Source organism: Homalodisca vitripennis, unplaced genomic scaffold (genome assembly GCF_021130785.1).
Source record: "Homalodisca vitripennis isolate AUS2020 unplaced genomic scaffold, UT_GWSS_2.1 ScUCBcl_2811;HRSCAF=7916, whole genome shotgun sequence".
NCBI classification, from domain to species: Eukaryota; Metazoa; Arthropoda; class Insecta; order Hemiptera; family Cicadellidae; genus Homalodisca; species Homalodisca vitripennis.
The window spans coordinates 110,540-129,179 of NW_025779031.1; the positions used below are offsets into that span (position 1 = coordinate 110,540).

General features: G+C 34.2%; 1 protein-coding gene across 1 annotated transcript; it reads right to left on the reverse strand.

Annotated features, from left to right (window-relative positions):
* Positions 1-15,554: 15,554 nt before the first annotated feature.
* LOC124372328 (proteoglycan 4-like) lies at positions 15,555-16,181 on the reverse strand. The gene has a single exon (XM_046830710.1). It carries the CDS (start codon positions 16,179-16,181, stop codon positions 15,555-15,557), a length of 627 nt encoding a protein of 208 aa, XP_046686666.1.
* Positions 16,182-18,640: the final 2,459 nt, after the last annotated feature.

Below are 18,640 nucleotides of genomic sequence, written 5' to 3' on the forward strand. Positions count from 1 at the left end.
AGATGTAATAATGCATCCCGACCGACCAGTTGTAACTCAATGGTGAGTAAAGTCTGATAGCATTTGCAATATTTCCAGCCAGGACTGGAGCTGGAGACAAGTCTGGTACTGAGCTATGACAGATAAACCCAGAGGGCTGGTACTGCCACCAATGTACTAACCCGAATTGCTTCTAAAACTAGATGTAATAATGCATCGCGACCGACCAGTTGCAACTCAATGGTGATTGAAGTCTGATAGCATTTACAATATTTCCAGCAGCACTGGGAGCTGGAGACAAGTCTGGTACTGAGTTATGACAGATGAACCCAGAGAGCTGGCACCGACACTATTGTACTAACCCGAATTGCTTCTACAACTAGACGTAATAATGCATCCCGACCGACCAGTTGTAACTCAATGGTGAGTAAAGTCTGATAGCATTTGCAATATTTCCAGCAGGACTGGAGCTGGAGACAAGTCTGGTACTGAGCTATGACAGATAAACCCAGAGGGATGGGTACTGCCACCAATGTACTAACCCGAATTGCTTCTACAACTAGATGTAATAATGCATCCCGACCGACCAGTTGTAACTCAATGGTGAGTAAAGTCTGATAGCATTTGCAATATTTCCAGCAGACTGGAGCTGGAGACAAGTCTGGTACTGAGCTATGACAGATAAACCCAGAGGGCTGGTACTGCCACCAATGTACTAACCCGAATTGCTTCTAAAACTAGATGTAATAATGCATCGCGGACCGACCAGTTGCAACTCAATGGTGATTGAAGTCTGATAGCATTTACAATATTTCCAGCAGCACTGGGAGCTGGAGACAAGTCTGGTACTGAGTTATGACAGATGAACCCAGAGAGCTGGCACCGACACTATTGTACTAACCCGAATTGCTTCTACAACTAGATGTAATAATGCATCCCGACCGACCAGTTGTAACTCAATGGTGAGTAAAGTCTGATAGCATTTGCAATATTTCCAGCAGGACTGGAGCTGGAGACAAGTCTGGTACTGAGCTATGACAGATAAACCCAGAGGGCTGGTACTGCCACCAATGTACTAACCCGAATTGCTTCTAAAACTAGATGTAATAATGCATCGCGACCGACCAGTTGCAACTCAATGGTGATTGAAGTCTGATAGCATTTACAATATTTCCAGCAGCACTGGAGCTGGAGACAAGTCTGGTACTGAGTTATGGGACAGATGAACCCAGAGAGCTGGCACCGACACTATTGTACTAACCCGAATTGCTTCTACAACTAGATGTAATAATGCATCCCGACCGACCAGTTGTAACTCAATGGTGAGTAAAGTCTGATAGCATTTGCAATATTTCCAGCAGGACTGGAGCTGGAGACAAGTCTGGTACTGAGCTATGACAGATAAACCCAGAGGGATGGTACTGCCACCAATGTACTAACCCGAATTGCTTCTACAACTAGATGTAATAATGCATCACGGCCAACTCCGCCTGGACCAGTTATCTCAATGAATTATTTATTCCCAGTTTATGGTAACGTTCTATCAATAGTCTAAGGAAATCGTAGCTCTTTCTGGATGGATTTATATAACTTACTATGTGTTTATGTACTTTATGAGTTTCTATATTGTATTTTATTTTCAAAAGGAAGACACAATTAAAGTTTGAATAGCTAGTTCGGCATCTAAAAAAGGTAATTAAGGGTTATAGCTGATTACGTTAATAGTCTTACATTGACTCTGTAATTACTAGAAGACAATTTATCGATATTTTATTACAACCAGCAATATATAGATTTATTTATTAATCTTAACTAGAGCTGATAATTGCTTCTTTTAAAAAGATTTAAAACTAATATGCTGTACTTTTACGCAAAGTTTATTTCTTATAATAATATAGTTGTAGCCCAATGTCTAGAATTGAAAAAGCTCATACAAGAGAGTTTTTGTAAACAGCTTCATGTAGTTTGATATTAAATGGGTTAAGCACCATTAGGCAATTTGTTTGCATTCGGACGAATAATATAATAATAATAATTTTAAAACAAACAAAAATATTCAGCAAAAATCACTTGTGTTAGTTAATAAGCTCATTTTCTGTGGTAATTTAAATGTTCGTGAAGGTCATTTAGAACGAATGGCGTCATCTATATATCACAAAAGTTTCTAGTCATATTTGAGCGGGTAAATATACAAAACTAACGTCAAATCTCTTTAAACTAACATAAAATAACGATTAAAGTAAATTTTAATGAATTCTGGAATAGTTTAGGCTAGGGTGATGTTGGCCTGTCACCACCTAAGGGTAATTTTCAAAGCTTGACTTGCTCTCGGCTACAACACGTGACATTGTATTGCCAAGAATAACACTTGAATTATCTAATATTTATCTCGGTGTAATCTTAAGATTTGAAACTATACATATGAGGAATAACAGATTAGAATTGAATTCAACTTGATAGATTAGGTTACCGTGTGGGGTGAGTGTCTTCTGGCAGGTTCAAAGCTGAAATGGGTGCGGTTACCTTGGTAAATGCTTAAATTTGTGAGAGACCTCTCCTGCCCGCTTTTCCTGGTAAAGGTTGTGACACCGAAGCCTCTCATTCTTCCAGGATGACGTGACTTAGACAATGCCCGCATCCCTCCTCATGGAAACGCGGCAGGAGGTGGTCCTAAAACCCTCCCTTAACATCCTGGATATCCTTTCCCTCTGGAGGCTGCGAAGAAGCCCTTGTAGACAGATCTTCCACAGCCTCTTTTCTAGTTAGAGTTTAATTATAAACTCAGATTAATAAGTTATATTAGCAAAAAGGTTAATAAATGTTAACACTATACAATTTTAATATCAGAGACAAAATTATACGAGAACCACTTCCAGTGAATGGAATGTCTCTTATTTTTTTCAGCTCTGGTAAGCAGAACACAGGCTAAAGTTAGATAAATTGGTTCTCTGAAGGTGTGTGTGTGTGTGTGTGTGTGTGTGTGTGTGTTGTGTGTGTGTGTGTGTGTGTGTGTGTGTGTGTGTGTGTGTGTGTGTGTGTGTGTGTGTGTGTGTGTGTGTGTGAGAGAGAGAGAGAGAGAGAGAGAGAGAGAGAGAGAGAGAGATATTACATGTGCAGTTCTTAATACATGATTTAAATTTACATTGTAAAATCACACAAATGGTTTGTTAGTTTCATTCGTAGATGTTCTTTCCTGAGAAGGTTTTTGGACCTCAAAATTTATGTGTACCGACAGGGTAAAACAATATCAAACGTTGTCTTTTCTCAGGTTATGGTTTCATAGGTTGACAAACTTAAAACTGGCCGTTTGCCACATAAATGGTGGTTACATTGTATGATTTCACATTTATTTTGTGCTCTACAAATTATTAGTAATGATTGTTGAGAAAATATTATCGATTTTTATTTTAACTCTTTTTATATTTTCCTACTATCCAATCAAACTAGAACTGTTTATTAATATGTTCCTTAAAAGTACTTTTATCACGATTTCAAGAAAATCACGGTTTTGTAATAATACAAGGCATATTGTCTCTCAGATTCTTGGACTGTTGTTGTTATTTTATCATCTCAAGAAGGTATAATAAATTACCATTTATAAATGTCACTACTTGAGGCGTGATTGTGTTATTTATCTCTGTGTCCTAAAGCGAGTTCATTTAAGCTCCGCCCATTATCGGACAGACTGTCGCTCTTAAGCTCCCTCAGAGCCTCTCTTAATTGTTTTCCGTTCAAACTTACAGCCGCGTTTTATTAGCAGGACATTCCAAACTGAGTGTCTTTCCAAATTAAACTTGTGAGTGGGAATTTCAAATTAAAATAGTAATACTTATACCAATCGTATACATCTCACAGTGGTATATCCACGAACATTTATAGCAAGAAATTAAGGTAAATGTGATGGATGAATAAAGTATATCTTCGGTGCCATCCATTTCTTAGCACTAAATGTTTTAAACTAGTAAAGAATCAATACCACTTAATGGATGGGAGTGGAAATGGATAGTTTGTTCTAAGGGAATTTCTTTTGTCGTTGTAAACGTAAAATGAGTGTACATCGCTGATGTACATTTAAAAATTTTGCAGAGGATCAGTTTAATCAATTCAAGTTAAATGAAATATTATGGATTAAATGTAGCCTAGGTTTCTTGTATAGCAAAGCCTATTTACGGTTAATGAATGTCGATTGACTCGATCGAAATTTTCATGAGAGGTTCTATTTATGATGCTAGAACTTTAATTGTATATCAAATACAGGTAATATGGACTAAAGTTATCAAAATTAAAATTAACTGATATGTGCAATATTAGAAATAAATTAAACAAGGTGATTCATGACAGGTTGAGCTAACTTCGGGAATCAACATAAAAAAGGGACAGTAGAACAAGGAGACAAAAACCAATAAAAGGGGTGATTTAGTCTTTATCACTATATCATTTCGTGTTTCAGTCACAAAATTGTAATGTTGGCTAAATTTGGTCATTTTATAAGTAGGTACTTGCATTTGTACGAAACATACAAATAAACTGCGACCGTTTTAAATTTTGATATTAAACATCAAGCTATTAAAATGATAGCAAAATTATAAAAAAAACAAATGACTATTAAAAGCATAAAAAACAAATCGGTATCTCTTTTTATAATCAATCTTTTTAATTAGCTGGAAAAGTTTACAATTACTAGCAGTATAGTTTTAAATAATACTCGTATGTGAACATAGGATTCAAAATAATGAAAAAATATAATTTTCGACTGATTCTAAACAAACGAGGCGCCGGAAATTTAATTTGATCTAAAGTAGCATTTACTATTTGGTACTATTGTGTATGCTTTCATAAACTTGACATTTCATTGCGACATTTTTAAGCAAACAAGGGAAGCTTTGCAATGCTTTATAAATAATACAAACAGCCTTAAAAATTATAATGTAATTTTGTATTCTATCAACTCGTTTTTCCAACAAGAACTGTAGTCAAATTAACTTAAGATGGCGCTTATAAGGATATAATCTTATCAACCAAACTCAGATTCATATTAATTTCTCTCCCGCTCCCTTGGTCAACCAATTTATATTAAAATCAACTGAGGACAAACCCCGCTTATTCTGGTCGAATTAAGTTGTATCCATTATTAAGAATATGCATATGGGAGTTGCAAAGCAGCGAGTACGTATCAAAGATTTTGTCTTGTGACAGATAACAATTCTAAAGTTATTCTATAGTTTTCTCACTCAGTATCAACAAGCAATATGTTTTATGAACATCAATTAAATAAATTGTACAAGCTAAATATATTTTAAGAAGTGATTTTACTATCGCGTTGTTACTTAAAATAAACGTGTTACCTTATACTCACTGATAGAAATAATAATTCAGTTAAAAAAACATTTCCTATTCAAAGAAGAAAAATATAAACATTTTCAGTTATAGAATATATATTTGTTTTTCTATAATGGAGTAAACTGAAACTAACCGAGAAATTTAATTGGTTTGCCTCTGGACAACGCTGGTACTAAAATGTAATTAATTGTTCCAAACTTACCATTCCAATTGTTTATCCAACACTATCATCGTAAAGTTATGAATTGATCACTTGTTAACTGCAGCTGCAGGTCATCGTGGACCAACCATTTACAGGGCATTTCCAAGATTTCTGATGGTCATTGGATGAAGATCCATTCTTGAAATTACTAACAGTTCATTGAAGCTATTAGTGATTGGTACAATGTTTCATATGTAAAGTATGTTGGGTTATTTGATGGAGAGCGTGAAAAATTGAATGCAATTCATTTTTTAACATTGTAGACTGTTTCGTATCAGCTAAGGAAGAATGCTTCAAATGAGATGCAGTGTGCAGAAATTCAAAATGAGAACCGGTGTTAATAAGTCATGAGAGAGCTACGAGAAACGAGCTTGAGCTACTGTGTCATTAAATATAGTGAACATTTTCCTATAAAATTATAGGTGAACACACATATTTTGTCACATGTTGTTATATTTAATGTTAATAATCAGGTTTTTTTATAAATTTTTTATTATTTTTGTTTATTGTCTCATGTACCTGATACTGATTAAAACTGTGTTTTTAAACACCTATAATTGTGTTCCAAACCGCTTAAACAGTGTGTTGGAACTAAAAACAGCTGTTTATTATGTTAAATTTACTAACATACTTCCTTTCATTAAATAGTTTAAATTATGGAGATGCTTTTAAGAACCAGAAATTTATTCTGTAGAAAGCTCTATCTACAGTTTTCATTACTAAAGCTTTAGATTGGGGTCCAATTTTATACCTATAAAATACTTTCTCCTTCTCTGCAAAGGTTTAGTTTTGTTTCTATATAAATTACATTTTTCTCTTTCATGAAGACTTTTGAGTTTCTTCAAGACTCCTTGATGTACAGCAGAGACAGGCTTGATTGCTAGTTGGAAGAAAGGTTCTACTCAGAAATAGTAGTTGTACCAGGGATCTGTCCTCTTGGAGTGTGTCTGTGAAGAAGAAAACATTCGTCACCAGAATTCTCATTAAGACATTTTTTCCCTTCCTGCACACATCTCTCTGCTAAACCACTTAGGTCCTGGAAAATTGGGAGAAGAAATTCTATGAGCAAAGTACCAAACTCCTTGAAACTGCTTGAACTCTATAGAATCATAAAATATCCCACAATTCACTCCTAAGCTCAGGTATACCTTATAAAAGTAGCCAATGGATGCCTGCTACATTTGTTAAATCAACATCGATCTTTTCAATAAAAACTGAGAATATAACTGTTTCCAGAAGAGACTTCTGGTTCATCAGAAAATTGAAAACATTTCCATAATTTGAACCTCATTAATAAAAGGATGATGTTATATTCACAAAATGAAGTAAAAATGATTTAATTTATTAAATAATTGTGGAGTAAAGACTTGGAGGATAATACTAGACTTCTCGAAGTAAAAACTGGCTGTGAAAGCTATCATATAATTTAGTTAATTATTTTATAAAATACCAAGAGTTGCAACTAGTCCTGTTAACGCTAATGGGATAGAACTGTTAGTCTTGAGAGCAACATTTATCTTTGTGGGCAACCATAAAGTTTAGTGTCTGTGAAATATACTCAAAATGTGTTTAATTACTCTCTTATTCTACAATAGATTCTTACTTTTGAGTTGAGGCAGTGGTAAATAGGGCAGAACCCCAAAGTCGGAGACCATGTCTTTTTCTTATTACACATCTCTGAGATAGCATGAATGCTTGTACTAAAGGCAATCTATTTGTTTCTATGAGATTCTAGCATAAAGACGTAGATAATTGTGAAGTTGATGATATGAACAGTTTCTCAGGAGACCCTTATGACATATCAATAATGTCCATATGAAATTCCATTAATTTAGTAAAATAGTTTGCGATATCAATTAGCGTCTGTTTGTCAGAGATTTTTATTGCTCTAGTTTTCAATGTTAACTACTTAATATCATTTTCAAAATACTATTAGACAGAATTGTTTGCCCCAAACATCACTGTTGCCATTTTAATCAACATTAAGTACAATAATAGTAAAGTAGGATTATACCAAGTCATGAGTCAAGTAACGGCTTCGCTGAGATTACATGCGAAATCGACTGTAGCTGCATGTGTTATTTCTCACACGTTAAAACTGTATATGATTTCATTGAGTTTTTTATTACAAATTTATTGATGGTTTAATATTGATTCTATTGGTTATTGATTTATTCGATTATATCGTTAGAATGATTGGCATCCGTTAGACTAATTGTCACTAATCAGAATGTTGAGTTTACATTATGTGTTCACTCACGCTCATCCAAACACCATGGCACTCTGTGCACCATCATCGAAGTCGATGTTACTTTCAGGGAAAATTTGTCAATGTGTCAATTCGTTTTAACCCTCCAACTGTTGTTCATCAAAATTTTGATAAACATAACCCTTTGTTGATTGTTGTTCATCAAAATTTTGATAAACAAACATTCCCTTGCATAATCACTCATTACAGTATATTCCGGCAACGTATCGATTCGATTCATGCACCATTGGATTCGGGAAAAAAAGCCTAAGGAATACTATAGTTTTATTCCTCTTTGTTATTGTAGTTAAAACGTACCAAGTTCGTAGTTTGGAACTTAAAAGAAGATGATGCAATTCATTGTGACCGCCATGTTGTCGATGCCGTCTGATTTGTTTATGTGACGAGTCGTGTTTATTAGTAAGTTTTATTTGTGTTTTAGCGTTGTGTTTAGTGTGTGGTGAGTTGTTAGATATTGCAGTAGTGCAAATAAATATATTTTAGAATAAATACATTTCTTTTTACTGAAATATGTTTTATGAATTATCGAATCTGTGTAGGCTATGGCAAAATGACTTGGCTAAAATTCATTTCACGTAGTTTGTTATTGTTTTTCACTCACTAAACGTTATTTTAGGCACTCTTTTAGTACTGAAATAACAATTTTCACAACCAAATATATATTTACCGTAATTTCTTTGGTTATGTATGATAACTGTTTGGACCATTCCAGGGTCACTGTTAGTCGCGTAGGCTATATATTGTTATTTTAGTAATACATGTAGATGTAGAATCAAAATATATGTAATATATTTAGACACAGTTTATGGTTTTTCTAAAACTAAATAAAATTCCCCATCATATGTAAACCATAGATTTATAAATTTGGATATAATACAAGCTTTGAAACACATTTTATATTTTGCTGTTTGAAAATTTTTCGCAAAAGTTTTGAGTAATGACAAAATGAAACTTTTTTCGACTCTTCAAAAAAAATTTATGGAATTTATTTTACTACTGCTGTATAGTTTTACTTCATTCTGAGTAATAAAATATGCAATATAACATGTATTGAACTAAAACTGTATTAGTAAAACTTTTATTAGCAAACTCTTACATATACACCCTATTTTCACAATTTATGCGCATCGCTGCTTTTTGTTATATAGTGTTATTATAGTTTCATAAATTTGTATAATGCTTATGTGTTTCTGAAACTAGATTAAATTTGACACAAAATGGTAATCTCACTTTTATAGTTTTCTTACTATAACTTGGTTTGCTAGGTATGGTCCCCCCCAAATTAAAAAAAAAAGAAAATGTAAATTTTGAATTTCAGGGGAAAAAAATTTTAGTAAACATTTTTTTAAGGCCAAATTTAAATACTAATATTATTATATGTTCAATTCTGAACACAAAAATATATACTTCTATATATATTACTTTTAATTTATATTTTTAATAAATGTTTTAAAAAACCCTTGCACGAGGCTCGAAAACATGCCGCCACTACAGGAAAAAATGACCGCCAGTTGGAGGGTTTTAAAGTATAAATTAAAGTATAGAGAGACAGATACAAATAGAATTCTTCCAGCTTCTTAAGTGATAGGCTTCGCTAACGATCAGCCAATTAACAATTGCTTACAAAACTGTATTGTTTGAATACTTTAGGGTGTAGCAGAATTTTCACAATTCTCTTTCTAATATGAATAGAATTCTATTTATTTACTTTGAATAATGATCTTTTTTTGTAGGAGGAGCATAAGGAGGAGTGTAGATGCATTACTAGGTCGATGGTACTAATAATTAAAAGTACTACGGCCAAAGACAAAATTTGGACTCTGGAACTTCAAGATCAGGGGAGCGAAGCTCCGGTGTCATAAAAATTCAGTTATGCCATACGAAACTCAGCCGACTCAGTATTTTTGCATGGTTTGACTCAAGACATCTATAAATCCAACAACCTAAAATTACATTACCTATTATAATACGACAAAAAATTATTACAAAGTAGAAAGTATAAGTGCTCGTATCTTCTGCGCTTGTTGTGAATGAATCAGAAATGCGCCATTATTCTCGGTCGTGTAAGTGAGATGTCAAGCCACCAGAGCCAGGTTGGCCGATATTGTGATGAATGTGGCCCGTTATATCCGAGAGAATGGAGAGTATAGTAGCGGGTGTGAGGGGTTGTGAGGGGAGGAGGGAAGGGGTGACTGTAACTTATTGCTCTTGCAGGTTCCAACGCTTCGCCTCTTCCAATCTTGAAGCCTCAGCAAAATAGTACTTCCCTTCTATTTCGTGAAATCTGAAACTAAAGTAAACATTGATTCTGTCTACATGTGCAATGTCCATGCAGTTTATTCTGTAAACGTTTCAAACATCAACTTCTTTCGTTTTTTTAAACTTTTTATTTGTTACTTGTTGATTTGTATTTAAGTTGATTAAATACGAACAATTTTTAAGAGGATTTACTTTAATATTGAGTTATTTATTTATAAGCAATGTTCCCTTCAAGTGTGATTTTTCGTATCAATGGTGCATTATTTCTGTTACGAAATTCAATACAAATACTACTAACCGCCCTCATGATAAATAGGATACGTAAAGATTTATAATATGCGTATTGAGGGGGAAGAGAGAATAAAATTTTATAGCAACTTTTTTATATTATATACATAGTGCATAATCATTTTTAATTAAAAGACCAATTTCTGCAGCTTTTATTCAACAGTCGATGTTCAATATTATTACAGCCAGTTTGATTGCACATCTTGAACCATGTTGGTAAAGTTAGCCCCAGATGTCCAAATTTGATTTTGTATTTTTTTCATAAAAAAGCTTATCTCTATGGGTAGACTTATTTAGACGAGGAGGGAAACATTTATTCAGTCTAGATCCTTAATTTTATAAATTTAACAATTAAATAAAAATATATAATTTTACAAGTAAAGGCCAGATTTAACCAAATACAAGATTTCAATTTTGAGGAATCGTGTAGACAGACAGACATATACATTTTTTCTGAGCCCTTAATTGATAGGTTTTGCTAAGGTTCGACCAATAAAGCCAAGAATCATTACTGATTTTTAATTGCTCAAGAAAAACAATAATTTTTTAATTCATTTTGGTTGATTGACTTGATAAATCATCAGTCTCACTTTGTGAAAGTCTAATAGTTAGAGGGAATCATTCTTTCCATCAGTCAACAGCTCGTATATAATTCCAACTCATTTTTGTCATCTGAATATATAATAAGAATTTATGCAAGACCCATAACTTAGTTAATTTGTTGTAATCTATGATCATGAACTTGTAATCTATTACTAACTATGTTAAAATATGTAAGCATGTGCATACAAAATGGTACTATTGCGAGATGAATTATCCATCCAAGTAGTTACTCGTAGATATACGGCATGTATGAGGTGGTTATACATACAATAGTACAACACAGAACACATGTGACATGTCCAGTGTTACCAGTATTGTTTCGCCTGTCCTTTGTTCTATTGTCTAACAAAACATCTATTGTCCGCAAGCTGTCACAAAGGAAGTTGGTTTATGAAATGACATCGGCAAGATTAAGTTTTACATAATTAATAATAGTTTCAAGTATGCTAGTTGATTTTTAGTTATTCTTATATGTATAGTTAATTTAGTAGCTTTGTGTGATTAGAGTATGTGTGTTTCTAAGTAATCAATATTCCAGTTAACTACATTATAATTGACTGATTTTGGTTGTAACAAACTGTCTGGTTAAAATAAACCATTTTTCGTTCCAAGTTACCCGCTCATCTTCTTCTCCATATCAATAAACGTATCACGGCATTTAGTGAAGAATAGAGAACAGAGTGAAAATTCCGAGTTACAAAAAGATCGTAAACATTTAAAAAACGTTCATTCTTAAATTGCTGGAAATGGAAAATCATAGTTTTAGATACCAACTGTTTTATTGTAGCCTATGTGACTGCAATTTCGTTTATAGTCAATCAACATAAACTGAACGATACCACTCGACAACAATTTAAAATGAAAACTACAGTATTAAGTAATCAAATCATTATACCCATTGTATCAGTTCTGTTAAGTAGCCTAATTAATTAGTTTGTACATAGAGCAAAATCAAGGCTTTATTCTTCACCGATCAACCAATATTGCCGTCCTAGCTTGACTGCTACTTTGATAACGAACGGCTGACTCAAACCTGTACTCTAGTTTTTTGTTGATTTTATGACTAAGTTATCAGTGAGTTTGCACAGTACATAGAGCCAAAGTAATGTCAATGTTTTAAATTTACTAAAGCTTTAACACTTTTTCTAGCTTAATCTTTCAAGCTCCGGTAATTAACAAATAAATTTAAACCCTACTGTGATTTTAAGTAAATTTATAATCCTGTTCGGTAACAAAACTACTTCAAATTGCACCAATTAGAAACTAACACCCAAAAATTGCACCACCTCAAGTAAACTGTTTAGTTTTGTTCGCAACTGAATAAAAATTATCAAAATAAATACTAAAGTTTACTTGAAATTAAATACCCTTTGTGCAGCTAACTTACTTGTTTTTGGTCCAAATTGCCCCGAAAGGTTTATTTCACAATCATATTCTAGAAATATTTTTTTCACTATAGAGATTCAATAATCACTAATCTAATCAATCTAAAAATCAGTGATAAATATAGTTTGATCAATCTGACTGATCTCTGATCAACATGTATCCTTTATTATAGTATGCCAACTTTCCCTAAAAGTTTTACTGTCTTCTTTTTTGAGTTTATTGATCGTTTCTGAAAATAATCTTTTTCGTTTTATTGGAAAGAGAAATTTATAATTCTCAAGCTGAAAACCTGTGACAGAAAGTCATACTGATCGTTCATTGGTCAGATTGAATAGTGTTTAGTAATATCAGCTGAGATAATACAGGACCCTTCGTCTTAAATACAACTAGACATCAAAATACAAAACTTTGGTTTTTTATTATAAATGGGCTCGATTGAAGAAAATTCTAATTATGCTCATAACAGATCACCTTATGGCTGAGTGACTACTCAACAGTTTTGTATCTGCAGGCGAACATTGTTTATCATCAAGAACTTACAGAACCTCAGAAACAATGTGATAATGGTGGACAGAAATGTAACACTAATTCTGTAAGGCGTTGTATACCAAACGTCCTGAGTACTTGGGTGAATATACGATTGATTACTTTGTACTGGGTGATATTGGTTGTATTATGAGCTGAATACAGCTAAGAAATTAAAAATAACGATACATCAGAACAATCGTGTTTTCTCAGTTTTGAACTAACTTATGGAAACTTTTATACTTTTAGTAAAAATAACTAAATCAACTTTTTTTAAATTTCTATATTACATAAACCGTGTTTCGTTTTACTACACAGTGACTGAGTCAACTTCAGTAAATTTAAATACACCTGCTCCCAGAAACTCGACAATTTGTAATTGAATGCGCACTATTATTTTTTAAAGGTCGGATTTTGTTTAAAATCTGTTGGGCTAAAGATAGCATTCCTCAGCATTTTATAAATATATTTTTGTTTCTATCAGCATCAAGTTTTTAACGCATTGGAAACCAATAAAAAACTTAGATGAAAGTTATGATGCAATATATTATGGAGTCGAGATGTATAAACTACACATCCACTCACAACTGGAAAACAAGTAAAATGCTGAGCAGTAATATATCATTCCTATAGCTATATCGATAAAACACTAGAGGTACACAAATTGTTTTGGGTTACAAATGAAAAAAGTCCTCTATCAGACAGCGAGCCATGTTGTCGCAGCCCAGACTCTGCAAAGTGCTGGGGTCGCTTGCCAAAATAGAACACTCTGTTACACTCTCAGTCCTTATGTGTCCTCTGGATCAATAAAATATGCAATCATTGTTGTGAAACCTTGGATGACTTTGTTATTATATTTGGTCAAAAAGTAATAACTTTTTTTTATTTTTCTACTAATGGTCTAACCTCTAGAAAGAAATAGTTCATGACTGTATTTTAGGCTAATCTCAACAATAGCTAACTTAACAGGAAATTTTAACAATAGCTACAAAAAATGGCTAAAGTTGACAGCATACACGTTATCTCCTCGAGAAATCCCGAAGCGGAGAACAGAGTTTTCACAGTAAATGACCAAAGCCTAGTTTATTTGATCCTGCTGTAGTAATCCAATTTACTTATATGAATAGATAACATAATGCAACGCGCCGACCAGTACTAACTAAGTAATGAATAAAAACGGAAAACATACCCAATATTTCCAATGGGTCTGGACTGTACTGGTCTGGTACTGATTTATGATAGAGGAACCCAGAGGGCGCCGACACAATTATACTAATCAAAATTGCTTCTATAGCTATATATGATAATGCATCACGGCCGACTCTGTCTGGACCAGTTATCTCAATGAATTATTTATTCCCAGTTTATAGTAATACTCAATATCAATATACTCCTAACTATTTCTGGATGGATTTATATAAGTTACTGAGTTTTATATTGTGTTTTATTTTCAAACAGAAGACACAATTAAACTGTGAATACTGTTAGTTCGGCAACTCGAAAAGGTACTTAATAAGGGTTATAGCTGATAGTTAATAGTCTTACACTGACTCTGTATTTAGTAGGAGACAATTAATTGCTTTTTCGTATAACTAACGATCTATTGAATTTATTTATTAATCTTAATTATAGATGATAATTGCTTGTTTTTATATAAATTTAAATCTGATATGCTGCATTATTACACAAACATCTTTTATCATAGGAATATAGTAGTAGTCCAATGTCTAGAGTTCAAACAAAATCCATTACATGGCAGGTTTTGTAAACAGCTTCATATAGCTTAATATTAAATAGTTTAAGAATTAATAGGCAATTTGAATTAATAGACGAATAAAATAATAATAATAATAGTTTTCAATCAAATAAAATTCATATAAATCAAATAAAAAATATTCAGTCAAATCACTTGAGATAGGTATTTTACTGTGGTAATTTAAATTCTCTTGTAGGTCATCTAACAACTATGGGAGACGGTCATCTAGACCTTCTAAAAGTAGACGACACGTAGACCCTTATGGAGCTATCTCACTACCAACTAAGGGCGACAGCTCCCGTTAACCTCTCTGGGAGACGGCTTGCAAATCCCCAGGGATACGGCTTCTTATGTCCCCAGGGAGATGGCTTGTCATATCCTCATGGAGACGGCTTGTCATATCCCCAGGGATATGGCTGGTCATATCCTCATAGAGACGGCTTGTCATATCCCCAGGGAGACGGCTTGTCATATCCCTAGGGAGACGGCTTGTCATATCCTCAGGGAGACGGCTTGTTACATCCTTAGGGAGACGGCTTGTTACATCCTTAGGGAGACGGCTTGTTATATCCCCAGGAAGACAGCTTGTCATATCCTCAGGGAGACGGCTAGTCATATCCCTAGGGAGAAGGCTTGTTATATCCCCAGGGAGACGGTTAGTCATATCCCCAGGGAGACGGCTAGTTATATCCCTAGGGAGACGGCTTGTCATATCCCCAGATGTCAATTATAAATTAAAATGTTTACTGGTGTAAAACCTCAGGACTCTTAAGGATTAGGATTATTGAATAGGTTAAGAAAGATATATAAATTAGTACAGACTATGTCACATTTATCTTTATTGTGGTGGGTCTTGTCCTGCAAATACAATTGAACGGTGCAGGTTTCAATCATTACAATTACTTAATTATTTCATAACAGAAACAGAGGTGGGATTAGACGGCTTGCTAATCCCCAGGGATACGGCTTCTTATGTCCCCAGGGAGATGGCTTGTCACATCCCCAGGGAGACGGCTAGTCATATCCCTAGGGAGCCGGCTTGTCATATCCTCAGGGAGACGGCTTGTTACATCCTTAGGGAGACGGCTTGTTACATCCTTAGGGAGACGGCTTGTTATATCCTTAGGGAGACGGCTTGTTATATATCCAGGAAGACAGCTTGTTATATCCTCAGGGAGACGGCTTGTTACATCCCCAGGAAGACAGCTTGTTATATCCTTAGGGAGACGGCTTGTTATATCCCCAGGAAGACAGCTTGTCATATCCTCAGGGAGACGGCTTGTTACATCCTTAGGGAGACGGCTTGTTATATCCCCAGGAAGACAGCTTGTTATATCCCCAGGAAGACAGCTTGTTATATCCTCAGGGAGACGGCTTGTTACATCCTCAGGGAGACGGCTTGTTACATCCTTAGGGAGACGGCTTGTTATATCCCCAGGAAGACAGCTTGTTATATCCCCAGGAAGACAGCTTGTCATATCCTCAGGGAGACGGCTAGTCATATCCCTAGGGAGAAGGCTTGTTATATCCCCAGGGAGACGGTTAGTCATATCCCCAGGGAGACGGCTAGTCATATCCCTAGGGAGACGGCTTGTCATATCCCCAGATTTCAATTATAAATTAAAATGGTTGCTGGTGTAAACCTCAGGACTCTTAAGGATTAGGATTATTGAAGAGGTTAAGAAAGATATATATAAATGAATACAGACTATGTCACATTTATCTTTATTGTAGTGGGTCTTGTCCTGCAAATACAATTGAACGGTGCAGGCCTCAATCATTAAAATTACTTAATTATTTCATAACAGGAAACAGAGGTGGTGGTCTTCTATTGTTTTTGGCGGTTTCTTTTAGCCTCACGGTTAAAAAAATAGTAGTTGAACAAGCGCCACAACACCATCGGAACAGGACTATTATTGTGATCCTGTCTGTCCCGCCACCTCATCCAGTCTGTTACTAATTGTAGGAATTCATCTACCTGTAGCCTGTGTTCTGCGTACCACACCTGAAAACAGATAAGAGACATTTCATTCACTGGAAGTGGTTCTCGCTTAGTTTTGTCACTGACTTTAAAATTGCGTAGTGTTAACGTTTAATAACTGACGATGATGTAAACATTATTTGTGGGTCTGACGGTTGGTTTTAAATATTACACTCTACAAAATTGTAGCATGAGAAATAAGTTTTCTTTTCTTATTTGTAAAAAGTTTACACCCCCTTCCACCCACGTTTTGACCTGCACAAAATCTAGCATGACTGAAGATCGATGTCTTTCTTAAGAATTTCTCTAACTGTTTCACGAAAACCCAGATTATGTGCTTATGCAATTAAAATTTTCACTCGGCCCTTAGAAGATAATATTTTGAAATTTGCGGTTAATAGGGTACCGCTATTATCCCACTGAATATTTTGTTTTCTCTCTCTCTTTTCCTTTAGTTTTTTCATAATTTATAAAATATGTTCCTTGAGTACTCTTTAAGTTCATCCCGTATGTTGCCTTACATCTTACAGCTATATAACTTCATATAATATAATTTTTTGCATCTTTGTCATGTAGTTACATTATCATAAATTTTTAATAATCATTGCCACACTTAAATCATATTTGCAAAATATGATTACGTTTTGCACTTCTTGAATTTAGTTAATTTTGCACCCTAACACTTAACAGAGCATATAACTATTAGTTATTTTCAGTCTATCTTCAATCATACTACTTTAATTTAATCGCAAGATAACCAGATCAAGCAACGCCGAGCGTGGCTGCTGCTTGGACAGGTGACCGCTGAGCGATCCTGTCCTTGCAAGCGGCCCGCCTGCCCGGCCATTGGTGGTGGTTCGGAAGTCACCTTTAAGCCGTTGGCTCCCAGGTTAAGTGTTAGAGAGGGCTTCTTAGCCCTAACTTCGCCTGGTAAATAAGACATTCTTTACTTTTTTTTTACTTTTTAATTTTTATTCTAAAACATATACTGTATATTAATAATATTGTGATTGCAAACTCGAGTGAAGATGAACTCGGCTCTCACACAGGTTTTTTTCCCATGTGGGTACATTCTCGTGTAATCTATTGGCACTATATTTGTACGTATGTAAATGAGATAAATAAATAAATAAAATGAAATAAAATTAAGTACTAAAATACTTGGTTTTCATTTAATACTATGTTAAGGAAAACGTATGCGGAAGAAGAAATAGGCTCTGAAAATTTGTGTTTCAGAAATTGGAACATTAAGTGGACAGAAGGCTATCCTAGTTGTCTGCTGTTGAATTCGAGAGTTTAGAATTTTCATTTTAAAATTTATCTCTTGATTTGTAAAGATGCAATTTTCAATAAAAATACCAAAACGCATGTCTTGGATCCATAATCTTCATATAAGTTTTTGGATTCCTGTAACCCTCTTCTCTCATACCTTTCATTGTTGAACCTGAGAGCCTAGTTCTATCAGCATATAACTTAAAATGTTACTGGTTATAAATAATCTTCTTTAACGCCAGTGGTTCAAGGCTTGGATGAAACTGAGAACTCAACGAACACACTCACCTCGTGATGAAAGCGCTCAGTCGCTGAGGGCAGAAATTCGACTTTGTCCGGGTCGAAAGGAGTCGCTTTTGATCCTCTACCATCCAGCTTTTCGCAGATATAAATAAGGTTGTAGTTATGATAATTTAACAAATAATTTATCTCATCCCTGCTTACATCTTCATACCTAAACAAAGTGATTAAAATATAATGATATTTTCATATGATTTATGTTAGCATAATGGATTTTTTAGAATGGCAGATTTTTTTGGTTTACTGGATTAACTTAATTGGTGTTGGAATCCACAGCACTAAACTCTTTAAAGTGGTCCAATCTGTCACTGGTTAGGTTAATTAATTTGTTTGTATTATGTATTAGTAGGGGGTCATGGTAGTTTTCTAATAGATTTGAAAATAAAGATATTTTACAGTTGTTAATTATATTAAAATTAAAAATCATTTAATGGTGTGTAAAAAATAATATTTAAGGAGTGAAACGTAAAAAAAAGCTAT